General features: G+C 58.3%; 6 protein-coding genes across 6 annotated transcripts; 3 read left to right on the top strand and 3 right to left on the bottom strand.

Moving 5' to 3' along the window:
* Positions 1-2,347: 2,347 nt before the first annotated feature.
* LTHEOB_9755 (Low-density lipoprotein receptor ywtd) lies at positions 2,348-3,374 on the bottom strand (the record flags this gene model as incomplete). Its single annotated transcript, XM_035519377.1, has 2 exons — positions 2,348-3,094; positions 3,180-3,374. The coding sequence occupies 2 exons, from the start codon at positions 3,372-3,374 to the stop codon at positions 2,348-2,350; spliced, it is 942 nt and encodes a 313-aa protein (XP_035368644.1).
* Positions 3,375-4,205: 831 nt separating this feature from the next.
* Positions 4,206-5,210, bottom strand: LTHEOB_9754 (3-hydroxyacyl- dehydrogenase; the record flags this gene model as incomplete). Its single annotated transcript, XM_035519376.1, has 1 exon — positions 4,206-5,210. The coding sequence occupies one exon, from the start codon at positions 5,208-5,210 to the stop codon at positions 4,206-4,208; it is 1,005 nt and encodes a 334-aa protein (XP_035368643.1).
* Positions 5,211-5,730: 520 nt separating this feature from the next.
* LTHEOB_9753 (CaiB/BaiF family enzyme) lies at positions 5,731-7,476 on the top strand (the record flags this gene model as incomplete). Its single annotated transcript, XM_035519375.1, has 1 exon — positions 5,731-7,476. The coding sequence occupies one exon, from the start codon at positions 5,731-5,733 to the stop codon at positions 7,474-7,476; it is 1,746 nt and encodes a 581-aa protein (XP_035368642.1).
* Positions 7,477-8,016: 540 nt separating this feature from the next.
* On the top strand, positions 8,017-10,528 carry LTHEOB_9752 (Peptidase S41 family protein; the record flags this gene model as incomplete). The annotated part of the gene is made up of 4 exons (XM_035519374.1): positions 8,017-8,418; positions 8,476-8,621; positions 8,688-9,785; positions 9,880-10,528. 4 exons carry the CDS (start codon positions 8,017-8,019, stop codon positions 10,526-10,528), a joined length of 2,295 nt encoding a protein of 764 aa, XP_035368641.1.
* A 2,162-nt stretch (positions 10,529-12,690) lies between these two features.
* Positions 12,691-13,480, top strand: LTHEOB_9751 (Carbohydrate esterase family 4 protein; the record flags this gene model as incomplete). Its single annotated transcript, XM_035519373.1, has 3 exons — positions 12,691-12,866; positions 12,953-13,195; positions 13,255-13,480. The coding sequence occupies 3 exons, from the start codon at positions 12,691-12,693 to the stop codon at positions 13,478-13,480; spliced, it is 645 nt and encodes a 214-aa protein (XP_035368640.1).
* A 235-nt stretch (positions 13,481-13,715) lies between these two features.
* Positions 13,716-15,041, bottom strand: LTHEOB_9750 (uncharacterized protein; the record flags this gene model as incomplete). The annotated part of the gene is made up of 1 exon (XM_035519372.1): positions 13,716-15,041. The coding sequence occupies one exon, from the start codon at positions 15,039-15,041 to the stop codon at positions 13,716-13,718; it is 1,326 nt and encodes a 441-aa protein (XP_035368639.1).
* Positions 15,042-15,741: the final 700 nt, after the last annotated feature.

The following is a 15,741-nucleotide window of genomic DNA, read 5'->3' as shown; positions in this document are numbered from 1 at the left end:
GGGGACGACGCCCATGAAAAACGGCCGAACAGATCGTCAGGTACTCAGGAAAGAACAGGGAATAGCAGGGGCGTGACCAGGTTCTGATGTCATTGTGCGGCTTAGATTCAATGACCAACATGCGCTTAATATGGTGGGAGGTGTACTACGAGGCAAAAACCCGAGAGACGGGTATTAGAGCCGAGGGTTAGCGCAAAGGATAGCAGGGGTATCTATGACCCCGCAATTTGCTTCACGAGTAATGATTAAGACAAAACGTTGGCAGGTGAAGCTATCATCCGGACGTAAATGCATAATTGTTAACCCTAAATTTCTATCAGGATAGTGCTTAAAGTACGCATGGTAGGCGTTTGGTACTATGGACATAGAAACAACTCACGCTAACATTCGGCTTCTACCCCTCTTTGTTGTATTTTCCGGATCCCGGCAGCGGGAAAATAGCCCCAACAAGGCTAAGTGTGCGGGGAAGGTACGAGCAATTCTCTGTTCGGATCCTGGGCTGCACCTTGCACCTTCCACCGTTGACCTTCCGGGTGTTCCTTCCTTCGGCTACTGCCTCCCGGCACCTTGTTTGCGCGTTAGGCTCGAAGCGGCACAATAGCCTCACATTACAGAGGGGTGCTGCAGCCGATGGCCAGCGCGAAGAATAGCGGGATCCTCGGGGGTAAATATGCCTCATTTTTTTCTGAAAAAAAAAAAAAATAACAACAAACGGGTATTTGAAGCTATCGTCCGGACGAGAGTGTCAAATTAAAAATTCTACATACACGTCCGGATGATAGCTTCAACTACCCATGACATGAGCAAAAAACAAATCCACGCTAGCCATCCGCTGCGAGAGGGGACTATATTGACACCTTACAACGAACTTTAAGTAGCCTCACTTCAGCAACCCTGGTTTTTCCTTTATTGAGCTTGCGACCACCGAGCGCGTCTCAAACACCAACATCAACAATTGCGACAACACTTTTGGACATTTCGAATATCTTTTTGGAAATGTCTTCTTCTAATACTGGAAGAGTCATCACATGGCGCAATAAGGAGGCCTATGAGCTATTGCAGGATCCCAGTACATCGTTTGAGGGATACGTCCTTCTTCGCGAGCTTCTGGAGTCGTCCCGCGCTGAGATGGGCCCGTGGTTCCGCCTGAAGTGCTGCCTCCTGCTTTCTGTCCACTCTAGTATAGCCAAGGAAGCTCGGGTAAGTCCGTTGAATGCGCTTATCAAGATCTGATACTGATGATTATTCAAGACCTCTTAGACGAGGCACAGCTGCTCTATAACATTCTGAGCAGCCTGACACAGGAGAAGCTCATGGAAAGCATCAGAGAGAAGCTACTGCACGCGCCTGATAACCTACGCAGAGCTCGCAAGTGGATCGCGCAACAGCCGCGGGATCTAAGGAACGCAGATCGGGCTGAGAGGGGTCTGACTTCAGCAACGGATGCGGATGAGTCTGGGAGCGACACATCATCAGACGAAGACTACGTTGACATTTTTCTGGTCAAGCTAGACAATACTGAACAGTCAGAGCCCGCCGAACAGCCGGAGCCCGCCGGAGAGCCGAGTGCGGAGAAGGACGAGGCCACCAGACTGATCCCTGCCCGTAGACTGCCCCACGGTCTTTCAAGTCGATTCTGGCGCCACTGCTCTGCTGTGAGGAAGAGAGTAGCTCCGACTCACCTTAAGATGACGACGAGATGTTCTCACAAACAAGTGCCTGTGCAACAGTAACAGCTACAGAATCCAACCACTCAGCGTCCCACACGCCGAGACAGGTTTTGCGCCAGCGCTTGTTGCCTGACCAGCAAACCCCAATCAAGAAGATTTCCCTTCTCAAGAGCGCTCACACCCCGGATTCATCTCCCTGCTCGACTTTAAGGGCGGAAAGCCCTGCTACGCCAGACTTCCTTCCTGACCTGACTTTACAGGCGGAGATGATGAGGGAGGATTAACTCCTAGCTCTTTGCGGAAATATTGAGCTTACAAACACGGGCGGGTAATATATATCACCGGGCAGAATAATCTACATCATTTGACAGTGAAGCCGGATCAAAGTCTACCGGCACAGTTGGATGATAACTCGAAATGTTTGACAGTGAAACGAGACCAGCGCCCATGCGCACAGTTGGACAGCAGGACTAGAGCCAATGAGTACCGTTGAATAAGAACTCACATCATCACGCCATGCTCAAGATTGGAGTTCGCAAACCTAGGTTGACAGTGAGGATTACTATTCGGAAATGCGTAGCACCAGGACCTACTAATACGACTTAATTTTGATCCAGAATTTCATATTATTGAACATATACATTACGTATGGCTTACTTTTGGTCTAATTAGTTGCTCTAGTGTCCACCCAATGCGATTCCCGTCACATCACCAAGCTCAGGGATCAGGACTTCCTTCTTCCCTTCATCACCTTCCAGTTTTACGCGGTACACCCCGCCCGACAAGTCCGTGACGTACGCAATCTGGTTCTCCTCATCCAGCGCCAGCCCAATCGTCTCATGAAACCGAATAGCCAAAATCTGCCTCTCGCGCTGCTTGCCAGCCTCCAACGGCCCCACGTACGCCCTATTCAGCGTGTTCCCTGTAGGCGGATCGCCCCTGTCCGTCCAGTACAGCAACTGCCTCTCGACATCCAGCTCCAAATCGATCGGCTCGGGCAGCCCGTCAAACAAACACTCCACATCCCCCCTCGTGGCCGGGTCCTCGCCGCGCAACGTGGTGCCGTCGATCGGGGCGCGGTAGATGCGGCCGACGCCGCCCTTGGACGGGCCCTTCTGCGTCCAGTAGAGGAGGTTGTTGCGCTCGTCGACGGCGATGCCGACGCACCAGCGCGACTTGTCGGCGCGGTCGGCGGGCGTGGCGCCTGTTTGCACGAGGGTTTCGACGGCCGTACCGTCGAGGTTCGCGCGCATGACGCGCATGCCTTCGCGGTCGCACCAGTACAGTTTTTGTGACTGTGGTGCGAGGACGAGCTGCTTGGGCGTGAAGGTCGTGCCTGGCGGGAGGATGGTGGTGATGTTGCCGCCTGTGGCTAGGTCGCAGCGCTGGATGGAGCCGTCGTTGGTGGTGAAGCCGGCGGTGCCCTGGGGGAGGATGTGGTTAGAATGTGTTTTGAGTAAAGAAGTTTTGAAGTATTCTATTCTCTCCAAGTTCTTTTAAAAGCCTTACCATGTTCGTCCAGTAAATGTGACCTCGGGCATGGTCGATAGCGATGCCATCCGGAAGCTCATGTAGGTCTTTTACGAGAATTTGTTGATCGGTGCCATCGGTACGGCAAGAGACAATACGACCTTGCCGCGAGGACCAGTGGCTGAGATCACAGTCGAGGATGTATAGTCTTCGTTCTTGGGAGGGAGAGGACATTTTGGGTAATGACTTGATGTTTGGTTGCGCTAACTTAGGTGACCAGCCCGGCGATTTTGAAGACATATTTAAGAGCCCTTCAGGAGGCTAGCCGCGCCACCAGACAACGTCACGATCAAGGCGTCCACCATGATGACAGAAAACGGTGTGTGCATGCGTAGGGCAGAGTGATCTCCGTTATCAGATCTCCGGCTCTCAACCGAGGCCCTTGTCGCCTTATAACGGCCCGATCCCCGTTTCAAAACTTTTTTTCTCCTTCATCCTCGTCACTGATCGCACAACAGTTCGCCTTACGCACAGTGATGCCATGATCGACGATCAAGGCGACACTCCGCAACACCGCTCCGCACAGTCCCCCAGCCGTGGCTCCACTCGGCCCTAAGCTTTTTCGTCGTCGGCCGAAAGACATTCCTGTTACGGGCAGTCCATCTTATCACGACCGTGCGAGCATGCCGAAGCCCGGAAGTCTCAACGCAACACTTGTCAGTCTCCACAGATCTGGAACGGCCGTGTGCACGCGTGGGTACTCTGGACCCTTTTCCCCCGTCTCGGGGTTCTTCGAAAAACCTACGGACGCCCCACCGAATCTACGGTACCTGGTAGACCTATCTGCCGATTGAACCAGATTCAGGGCCCACTGTAGCATGTACGAAGGAGTTTGCCTTCAGACGAGTCTTATGTTACAACAAGTCGAACGCACGACTAAGCTAAGTATAATTTTGCACAATTTATAACCACATTCTATTGCAGTATCTGCCAGAGAAAAAAGGCAATGCATTTCTATTTTCTAAGTCGTCTAGTATCGCAAATGTGAATTTCCTAATCGGGTATTCAACCACTCATCTCCCCCTTCTTAGCCTCCGCATAGCCGTCCCACTCCTTCCTCGTCCGCAGCAGCTCCACAATCTCCTCGTCCCTCTGCCGCGACAGATCCTCATAGCTCCTTCCATCCACCGCCTCCATAGTCCCATCCACCCACTTCTTCCTCAACTTCTCATCAACCACGGGATCGCTCGGCGCCCACCAGCCGGTCAGTGGTTTCAACAGATGCTGGCTCAAATGCTCGATACCGCCCGGCCCCCCACCGAGGTGCAGCAGAGCGCTGGGCCCCATAACACCCCAGCGCAACCCAGGGCCGTACGCAACAGCGTCGTCGATGTCTTGCACGCTGCACACCCCCTCTTGCGTCAAGTGCAGTATCTCGCGCACCAGCGCCGCCTGCAGCCTGTTCGCAATGTGCCCGGGCACCTCGCGCTTGACGTGCACCGCCTTCTTGCCCAGCGCCGCGTAGAACGCCATCGCGCGCTCGACGGTTTCGGCGGACGTCTGGGCCCCGCCGACGACTTCGACCAGCGGGATCAGGTGCGGCGGGTTGAACGGGTGCCCGACGACGCAGCGCTCCGGGTGGTAGGTGGAGGCGTCCGTCAGGCCGGCTTGGATGGACGAGCAGGTCAGGCCGGAGGAGGAGGTTGCGATGACGACGTCCGGCCGGATGTGAGATGCGATGTCGCGGAAGAGCTGCTGCTTGAAGTCGAGCCGCTCCGGCCCGTTCTCCTGCACGAAGTCGGCGTCGCGCAGCGCCGTTGCGAGGGAGGTCGTGAAGTGGATGCGTGAGAGGACGGTTGAGGCGTCGTCGGTGTCGTTCTTCAGCTGCCCCAATCGGGAGAGTGTAGGAACGGCGGAGGCGACGAGCTCGCGCACGAAGGTTTCGGCTTCGGCTTTGATGTCGAAGGCGGAGACTTGCAGGCCGTGGCCGGCGAAGAGGGCGGCCCAGGACGCGCCGATGGCGCCACAGCCGATTATGGCGACTTTTTTGATTTCGGAGGCTTCTGGCATGGTGGAGGGTGTGTTTGGAGTTTGAATTAAAAAGAGCTTTGATTTGGTTTGAAGAAAGCAGAGATTTCAAGAAGTATGATGCTTCGAGGTTTGATAAAGGGTATCTTAGGGATGAACGACAACACTGACCATTTCATACGCGCCTCTTATACAACAGTACGACGTAGGCAGGCAAGAGGACCCGGAGCATTTGCATCACCAGTTGGCCTGTGCGGCGCCCAGGGGAGCCGAAAATGGACCGTTATCACTTGGCGATCTATGGATCGACTTATGCACGACCGTTGCGCAGATAATTCGGACGCTGGGGCCCCTCGGCGCTATCGGCCGACGTTCAACGACTCCATTCTGTGACGTGAGCTTGCACCTTGGGGATGCGTCAGGGCGGACAAAGTGCCGGACGCCTCAAGGGGCATTTCGATATAAGAATGGCGTCGTGTGCGACTCAGAACGGCACTCTTCGCAACCTCAACCTTCTCGACACTTCCTCTCTTTTTCCCTCCCTCTTCATCACATCATCAAGATGTCCGGAGCTTCTCATCCTACCGTTCCCGGCGTCTACGGCCCGGGCACGCATACCGACACCAAGTTCACGCCTGTTCCTGAGGACACGCAGAGAATCTTCAACCACCTCGTTTCTCAGACTCCCGGATTCACCAAGGACCCCGAGCTGCTCTCGAAAGTCAAGTTCGTGGGCGATGACTACCCCACCCTTCCCGGCCCCATCAAGGCCGTCTCAGTGGCGGCAGCGCTGCACGCGATGAGCGGCGTGCTCGCAGACGAGATCCTGGCGCTCAGGGGGGCGCCCTCCAAGGAGCGCCAGATCACGGTCGACACGACGCACACGGCCTTCTGGTTCGCGGCGATCGCGACATGCTTTCTCGACGGCGAGGACGTGGTGTCGCTGGTCAAGGGCAAGAAGCTGGGCGGGGTGGTGCCCGACTTCGAGCAGGGCTGGATCGACACGCCCATGAAGTACCGGTCGACGGCCATCTACCCGACCAAGGACAAGGACGCGTGGTACTCGTTCCACGGCTCGCTGGCGGCGGTGCCGCTGCTGGAGTCGCTCGGCATCGACCCCAAGGCCGACAACTGCAAGACGCCGGGCGAGGCGTGGGAGCACATCGCGCAGACGCTGCGCACCAAGACGGCGGCCGAGCTCGAGTTCAACAACCTGCTGCACGGCTTCTGCGGCAGCCTCTGCTTCACGCCCGAGGCGTGGAACAACAGCGAGATGGGCAAGTCGCTGGCGCGGCACCCGGTCGTCAACGTCCAGCAGCAGACGCAAGCAGCACCCACGCCAGCCGTAGCCTTCCCACCGCTCGACCCAGCCGACATGCGGCCCCTCGCGGGCGTCAAAGTCGTGGAGATGACGCGCATCATCGCGGGCCCGCAGATCGGCGCGGTGCTGAGCTCGTACGGGGCCGACGTGATCCGCATCAACGCGCCGCACCTGATCGACGTCAACGTGCTGCAGCTGACGCTCAACGCCGGCAAGCGCACCATCGCCATCGACCTGCGCCAGCCCGCCGACGCCGCCTACCTGCGCTCGCTGCTCGCCGACGCCGACGTCTTCGTCCAGGGCTTCCGCCAGAGCCGCCTGGAGAAGTGGGGGCTGGGGCTCAACTCACTGCTGCGCATGGCGGCCGAGCGGCAGAAGGGCATCGTGTACGTGTCGGAGAACTGCTACGGGCCCGACGGCTACTATGCCGAGCGGCCCGGGTGGCAGCAGATCGCGGATGCGGCGGCGGGGTCGGCGTACGTGCAGGGCCGCGCGCTGGGCTTGCCCGAGGGCGAGTGCGTGCTGCCGTCGCTGCCCGTCTCGGATATGACGACCGGCATCATCGGTGCTGTGGGCGCCATGCAGGCGCTGCGCGACCGCGCTGTTAAGGGTGGCAGCTACTACGTCCACGCCGCCCTGACGACCGTCAACACCTTCGCCCTGACGCCTGAGGTCGGTCTGTACCAGCCGGAGACGGTCAAGGAGTGCGCCGACCGCTTCCAGTGGGGCCCCATGCGTTCGTCTGATCACGTCTTCGACCTGCTGTTTACCGTTTGGGACGGCTGGTCCCGCGTCTTTGCAGACCGCCTGCGCGAGGATAATGACAAGCTGTTCAAGCGCTTCGACCGCTCCGAGTTCGCTGGCCGTCGCATCGCTTTCCTGAAGCCTGTCGTCAGCTTTGGCAAGGATGACGCATCGAGCCCCGAGTGGCGCACTCCGAGCGTGCCGTACTGTCTGGAGGATAAGGCCAATGTTGCGTTCAGGTAGAGGGAGAGGTGTTTTTTGTAATGCTTGGTTGAAAGAAAAGTTGTCGATTCATGTAGATATCTATACCAAATGTCAATAATGTCATGCTTATGATAATCCGGATTGGCTCAACTTGTCTATGCGTGCGCCCCTCAGCAGAGCTTAATTGACGCGGCGATGATGCTTGAATGTCGTGCGGTGAGCAAACAATAAGTGGGGTGCACGAATTGCGGGGATTTTGATCCGTTCCACTGATAAAACTAGCCCGATTAGGAAGGTCGGATGGCGGTGCCTGGCCTGAGCATGACCGGAGACTCGAGCGGACGGGATTGCAGCATACGAGATCGATGGGCTGCAGCTCTTTTCATTTGTCGCGTAAGCGATCTGCATATCGGGTGCTCTGCCAACTTCCTCAAGCAGTACAGTCGCGGAGCGGGTACCTGAGTGGAGATTTGGGCGCACAGACGACCAGCACTCTGTACATCCTTGCACCACTTCGCTATAAAACAGCGGGCCCATATCTGCAGGAACCGTCTGTCAGGCGCGTTTTTTGTTTCTGCAATGGCTGCGCTCAGGAACTTCGCCGTGGCCTCGGGCCTGGCCGTCGCCCTTGCCAATGCCAACCCCGTGCTTTACAGACGACAGAACGAGACGGCCGGTTCCCCATGCGCCTCCGTATCTGCGCTTGCTGCCTCTCAGACGGCTGCCTCTCCCAGTGCCACCCCGACTGTGCCTGCGGGGCTGGCCTACGAGTGCATCAACAGCGTCCCCATTAACCAGACGGCAGCGCTGAACCTGATCAAGACTTCCCGCCCCTACTGGGAGTGGCAGAGCACGCTGGCCTACCTCAAGGATCCTCCGGCCGAGTATGTGGAAAAGATCCAAGACGCCATCGATGTCTTCGCCGAGCTGGATGACCTGGAGGCCAAAGTCGCCGACGGCACCATCACCAAGGAGTACGAGGTGCGTTGCAGCCTTCATCCCTCACGTGAATATACAAAACTGACATATCCACCCCAGTTCGGATACACACTCTACCGGATCCTGCAGCGCACGCACGACGGCCACTTCGTCTACGTCCCCGACTCGGTGGGCGGCATCTTCAACTTCGGGCGGCCGCTCCCCTTAGTCTCCGTCTCCGACGACGGCGCCAGCGCGCCCAAGCCGTACGTCTACCCAGACGTTCTCGCGTCAGTTCTGCACAACGCGACCTTCACGCCATCAGCCGTCAGCCAGATCGACGGCGAGGCGGCGGCGACGTGGCTGGAGAACTGGTCGCAGTACGGCTCGCTGCAGGACCGCGACGCGCTGTACAACAACGTCTTCTACGAGCTGGCCGTCGTGTCGCTGGGCAGCAGCGGCTCGGGCATGGGCACCTTCACCGGCGGCGGCCGCGGGCGCTGGGTCTACCCGGGCGCGAACACGACGCTGTCGTTCGAGAACGGCACCGAGTATACGATGCAGAACTTCGCAAAGGTGCTCGTCCCCTTCGACGGCGTCGACAGCGGCGAGGCCCTGTACAAGACCTTCTTCACCACGCCCCAGGACACGTCGTTCCACAACGGCGAGCCCGAGTCTACTGCTGCTGCTGCCTCGAGCTCCGCCGCAGCTGCCACTTCGACGTCCTCCTCGGCCACGGCCACGGCGACGCCAGCCCCGGGCTACCCGCCGCCCGTCGTCCGCATGTCGACCAACTACATCGGCGGCTACTACATCGACGACGACCCGGCCTACGCCGACGTCGCCGTGCTCGGCGTAGCCTCGTTCGTCGGCGGCTCCGGGCAAGCCGAGTTCCAGGCCACGGCGCGCGAGTTCCTGGCCGAGGCGCGCGCGGCGGGCAAGACGAAGCTGGTCATCGACGTCAGCGCCAACGGCGGCGGCACCATCCTGCTCGGCTACGACCTCTTCAAGCAGCTCTTCCCGGCCATCGACGCCTTCGCCGCCGCGGACCGCGCGAGGGCGACCGAGGCGCTGGATTTGCTCGGCGAGAAGTTTTCCGACATCGCGGCGGGCGTGCCGCGGACGTTGGAGGGCGTCGAGACGAACGAGACGTTGTATGAGCTCGAGGCGGACGTGGTGAGCTCGTATCTGAATTTCAGGACGGACACGAAGCCGGATGGGACGGCGTTTGAGAGCTGGGCGGACAAGTTCGGCCCCGTGCCGTCGGCGAAGGGGGATGAGTATACGGACTTGTCGAGGTGGAACTTGAGCGATGTGTTGACGCCGTTCAACTCCGGCGACATTTGGGTCACGGGGTACGGCGAGGGCGTGAAGAACGCGACGCAGCCGTTCAAGGCCGAGGATATTGTCGTCATGACGGATGGATACTGGTAAGTGATTTTTCCTTTTCCATGGACTTCTTCAGGGGGGGTGGTTTGGGTTTCGAAAGCGGAACACTCACTGACGTGCCCCCCTCCTCCACAGCGCCTCAACCTGCACCATCTTCTCCCGCCTCATGCAAGACCTCGCCGGCGTCAAATACGTCGCCATGGGCGGCCGCTCTCCCTCCACCACCTCGTCCGCCCCCATCACCCAAGCCATCGGCGGCGTCAAGGGCACCAACAACTGGCCGTGGGACTACATCCAATACAACGTCGGCCTCGCCTACTCGTACGCCAACGCCACCGAACAAGACTACTTCGACACCACCACGCTGGCCGATTACAACGACCAGCTGCCCTTCCTGCGCGCCGCCGCCGGCACCGCCTACAACGTCAACTTCCGCGACGGCATCAAAAAGGACGACTTCGACGCCCGCACGCCCACCCAGTTCGTCTACGAGCCTGCCGACTGCCGCGTCTACTGGACCAAGGAGATGACGGTTGATGTGACGGCCGCGTGGAAGGCGGTGGCGGATTCGGCGTGGGGGTATGGCGAGAGTAAGTGCGTGGCTGGGGGGTTGGGGGCGCCGCAGGGGAATGCGACGTATGGGGCTGAGCGGAGGACGAGGCGGTCGTCGTCGTCGTTGTCTCAGGTGAGGAAGAGGGAGTTGGTTGAGAGCGATTATCCGTTGGATTTGTGGACGGATTTGGATGGGTTGGATTTGAGGATGGATGGGTATATGATGCCGTGATTGTGGGACTATTTTTGTTCTCTTTTTTCTTTTCTTCTTTCTTCCAGGTCTTTTGGGATTTGCTGCTTTCTGAACATAATTGGCCCAAAAAGAAGAAGTGTTCATGATAAAAGGGATTGGAACGGCCTATGACTTCAAATATGAAAGTATCTCATATCCTGTTCTTGGTGTGACCATCGGAACTTTTTCACATGTACCGTTCTGCAGTATCACCGATGACTTGGCGGCGATTCGGGTAGGAACAATGCTGCATTCATCGGTACCAAGGAACAAGGGCGGGGGAAGAACCCGAACAGGGGCGTGCCCGACGCAGCCGTCGCGCAGCAAACACATGGCGAATAGCCAGCATATCGGTGTCGCACTGGACGGCTACGATGTAGCCATAAGCGTGCTGAGCCCCGGTTCCACCACGGGACACATGGCGCGGGGATGGCTGGTCATGGAGCAACTAGTACAATTGGCCACCCTGAGTAGTATCGCGAAGAACTGCCTCTTTTCCTAAACGCGCGTCATGAAGATTCACTTACGAGATTGGCTCACTTACTATTGGAGCAAACGATAACTGCATGACATTCAAGGCGAGGCTTGATTGGGACGAAAATATGCGGCAGTGTTGATGAGAGCGGTCGGAATAGGGTCTCAGCTGCCTGGGATTCAACACTAAAAGAAACCAACGTAGCATTCTGGTCCCTTGTCGTGCGGAATCCATTCGGCTCGTTAGTAGTTCTTCTGCGATCGGCATAAAATCGATCCCTTAAAGTGGCGAAAGGCCTGTCTAAAGTAGTTTCCCCGCCCCTCGATGGGCGTGCTAAATTTAGAACCGCGGCAGAGGCGGAATGTGCATGCAAGGCCGACCAATTGCGTCAAGCTGCGCCACGTGGGGAGACAATCCGCGATGTGGGGTGGGTTCGGCGGAAGCTGAAACCTTGAATCCCCCACAAGCAGCAAGAGCCCGATGTTTGTTTCACAACATGGTGAAACTTTGGAGACGGAGAGAAAACAGAAGATTGAAGCTCGAGTGCCGGACGGGAGGCCAATCTGACAGGGCCCCATGCGGGAGGAAGTGCCGAGTCTCGGCGACGGGAGGGCCGGAAGAATGCAGTCGATAAAGGGTGCAGGTCGGCGCTCACGATCTCCCGTCTTACGTTTTTTCTGAATATTTTGCAATGACACTTCGGCCTAATGCGGCGACCGGATGGCTGACCACACTGCCAAGGATCAGCCCCAGCCCTCTCTGCAAGCCACCTACCACACCTAGTTTATAGCTCGAGGGGATATTCGCCCACTAGAATATGTGCGCTGGCCTGTCGCCTGATCTCGCTGTCGCCGATAGCGTGCTGCGTCGCAGCGCCCCGAGGCCGCAGCACTCATGCAACGTGTTTCAGCTTGGCGCAAGTTATGACGCAGTTCCAGATGTTCGAGTGCTATCTACAAACTCTAGGCTATCCGATGCAATTGGAATCCTTCACAGTACGTGTTCCCAGAGAATGTTGGCGCCGTCTGCTGCAATCGCACATGATAAATGCATTGCATGCATCACGAAGGATTGTTTGCTAGTGATAGCATGTGGTACAGAGAGCGTTTCTTTTTGTTTCTGAGGTTGCCGATACATGTACGCTTCCGCTTCTTGGGACCGGGGTGTGAGCAAGGCTGTAAGCTTGCGCGGTGACTCCTGGCGGGGCGCAGGTAAGGCGGTGGCAGCGCAGGATCTGGACAACCTTAATTCCCAGGCTCAGCAGGATATCAGCATAGAGCCTCAGCTTTCCGGTGGACGCGCGTTTGCTTATAATTCTTATCCATCCTCCCGCCTCTGAGGCCGCGACTTTCAATACTTTCGCTTTACTTGCAGGAACTTGAAGAAGTACTTCGGTCTTTTTCCAGAAGCCATGATTTTCCGCACTTTCCAGTCGCTAGCCATGCTGCTGTTGGCATGCTTTCTCGCAGCCACAGTCAGCGCGCAATCAACGTTTACTTCGGACTCAGCTCTATCTTCTTCTTCAGAATCCGCTTCAGCATCCGCTTCAGCATCCGCTTCAGCATCCGCTTCAGCCTCTGCTTCTGATTCTGATTCTGCTTCCGCTTCCGCTTCAGCCTCAGCCTCTGGCTCAGCATCTGCCTCCGTGTCTGATGATGACACTTCGACCATGACCACTACCGAGTCGATGGCCAGCGTGACGTTGTCTTGGACCTCGCCCAACGGGACCGCATCTGCCAATCCTTCGTCCAGCCGCAATGCCTCCGCAACCACTACCGGCAAATACCCCATCACGACGGACAACTCATGCGGCGCCTCTGCCGGCCGCATGTGTCTCCTCACCGGCGTCAACCCCTGCTGCAGGTAAGTTAATTCTCCGCCCCCCGCGCCTCGCTCTTACACGCCGCCCTTTATCTTGTTGTTCATTAACACTAATTCTCCAAATATAGCTCGAATGGCTTCTGCGGCGGGACGGACGAGTACTGCGGCGGCGGGTGCCAGAAAGACTACGGCAGCTGCACGCCGCCGAACGCGTCGCTGGGCATGCCCGAGTGCAGCTGGTCGGGCGAAGGCACGTCGCCACGCTGCGACGGGCGGTGCGGGTCGGCCTTCAACAACTCGGTGTGCAGCACCACGGCCGGCCCGAACGACTTTGCCGCCTTTGGCGTCTTCGAGTACGGTTCATGCTGCAGGTGAGTAGTACTGGCTTTTTTGACCAGTCTGAGACTAAATTACTAATTTGTTTTGGCAGCGTTGGTGGCTTCTGCGGCAACTCAGATGCGCATTGCGGGCGGACGTGTCAGAGCGGATGCAATGGAACCAACTCGGAAACGAGCTCGGCGGCGGCGACGGTGACGGTCACGACGTCGGCGACGGGAGTGTCTTCGACGGGTATGGCGAGCCGAGTGGCTGTCGCATCGTCGGGCGGGACGGTGGCGTTGGCGCTTTCGTTGCTGGGTGCGCTGTTGGCGATCTGAACGACGGAGGATGATATGATATCTCTTTAATAGCCCCTACTTAATAATTTACCATTACAATAATATCTACAATTTCAGAATCAAGGCCGAGTTCCCAAAGTCCCGTCTATCTCTCTGAAGTGATGTTCACGACCATCGTCGATCTCAAACAAGCTTTGTTTCATCTCGCCCAAAAAGGGTAATCATTTTGGAGTTTAAAAGTACCTACAAGAAAACGTCTATCGCCCCACTCCCATCATCTCCTCTCATTCCTATTTCCATCGCTAACATCGCCATCGTCGTCGTCGCGATCCCGATACCTCTCCTCCTCCCTTATCGGCGGCGGATACGTCGGACTCAACCTACTCACGTCCGAGTAGCCTCCCATGGTCCCCGCGCTCGGCCCGTAGCCGTACGCGCTGCGCGGCGTGCTCGGCAACGAACTGACGCCCGACTCCGACCCCGCATCGTCACCTCCCTCTCTGTGAGGAAAACTCGGCGACCGCGGCGACGACCGCGGACTGCCCCCGTTGTTGTTCCCCCGCCCGACCTGCGAATACGGATGCAGCCCTTGTATCGCCAGCCCCGTCGGCCCTGTCGTATTTCCTCCACCACCACCACCTCCCGACGCCCTCCTCGCCGCCCTCCGCTCAACGAACGAGCTCCAGCTACTCCCCCGACTGTGCGACGCCTTCTTGGATGACGGTGATCCCGTTGACACCGTCGCCGGCGTGCCCCCGGTAAAGGTCGTCCCGGGCGACGAACCCTCGAGCTCGTGCAGCACGACCGCACCGCCGCTCTCGTCGCCGGGCAGTTCTGCGTGCAGCTGGTGGTCGTCGCCGCTGGCCAGTTCTGATGGCGTCTGCTGCTCGTGCGGCGCCTTGCGCGGGAAGCCGTCGAGCTCCATGGCGTAGGGGTTGGGCGAGCCTGGGTTCGTGAGGGATGAGTAGCGCGGCGGTTTGCCGCTGCCGCTACCCATGACGCCTACCCCGCCCATCTCCGAGATGGGTCGGCCGTCGGCCTCGTTGATCGTGTTGGTGCCGCCCGCGGCTGCGGCTTTCTTCTTGCGTTGTTGGCGCCGCCGCCAGAGGAGGGCGCCTATGACGATGAGGAGGACGGCGACGGCGCCGATGACGCCGCCGACGATGCCGGCTGTCGAGGAAGAGGAGGAAGAGGAGGGGGCTGAGGTCGCGCTGGAAGTTGAGGAAGGCCCGCCGGTGGGGCTGTATGCGCTTGCTTGGGCGGCGTTGTCAGGAAGGGAAGCGGCGGTCAGGTCGGCCTGCGGGCAGCCCGCGTTGCCGTCGGCGCGGCAGGCATTCTGCTTGCAACAGCCCAGGAACGGCGGATCGGTGGCGGTGCAGGTGTAGAACTGGCTGTTGCTGGGGCACACGGCGTCCGAGAAGTTGCCGTAGTAGTCGGTGTTGAAGCTCGCGGCGCGCAGGTTGCCGTCGGCGCAGCCCACGCTGTTGCACGGGTCGCGCGTGCAGCAGCCGACGAATTTGGAGCCGCCGCCGCACGAGTACCATGTGCCCCCGCTGGGGCAGGAGGGTTGGAATATCTGGCGGGATTGGAGGCGAGGCATCAATGTATGCTGTCCGGTGGTGCTGGATTGCGGTTCAGTGATGACGGCTGGAGGAGCATCCGGTGGTTCATCTGGCGCAGTAATGTGGCGAAGAGGTGGGTATAGAGAAAGGAAAAGCAAACAGTACGACGCTTGAATACGACAATAGCAGGGACAAGAAATTAGGATTATGACATTAGTTGGCGTTCGGGGGCTTGGGCGAGGACTAGCTGGATCCGAGGCTTGGTGTGAAGGAAGCAAAGCTGTGTGCAAGACTGGGCCTACGCGGGCGCAGCAGGGCCCAGATGTGTAAGAGCCCCGCTCCCTTTGTACCATGATTGTGCGGGGATGCAGAAGCAGTGTGGCAGTGGCCGGAGGCACGAGGCCGCAAGGCGGTGATCGCCGCGATTGCTCGCTTGGCTGTGATTGGGGGCCGTCCCGAAGCCAAGGGCATGCAAGGCTGAGAAACATGCATCCCGCATGGCATCCCACCATACTCTGTTTCTTCCTGGCGGTTTCAGCACCAGTTTCGCCTCCTCCGCGTCGTTGCTGATCTCTCTCCGCTGCGGAATCGCCGGGTGCGTTACAAATCTATCCCGCGCGTCGCCAACAGCGTACCCGCAACATCCTGCGAAGGATTTGCTCGCCATGCCCGGCCACGCGTGTTGGGTGGCGCTGCTAATAATACGCACCAGGGAAAACGCGTCTGGGCAGTCTTCGC

This window comes from Lasiodiplodia theobromae (genome assembly GCF_012971845.1).
Source record: "Lasiodiplodia theobromae strain AM2As chromosome Unknown scaffold_33, whole genome shotgun sequence".
NCBI lineage: Eukaryota > Fungi > Ascomycota > Dothideomycetes > Botryosphaeriales > Botryosphaeriaceae > Lasiodiplodia > Lasiodiplodia theobromae.
The sequence above is the reverse complement of the archived record's forward strand: the minus strand, read 5'-3'. Positions and strand labels throughout refer to the sequence as shown.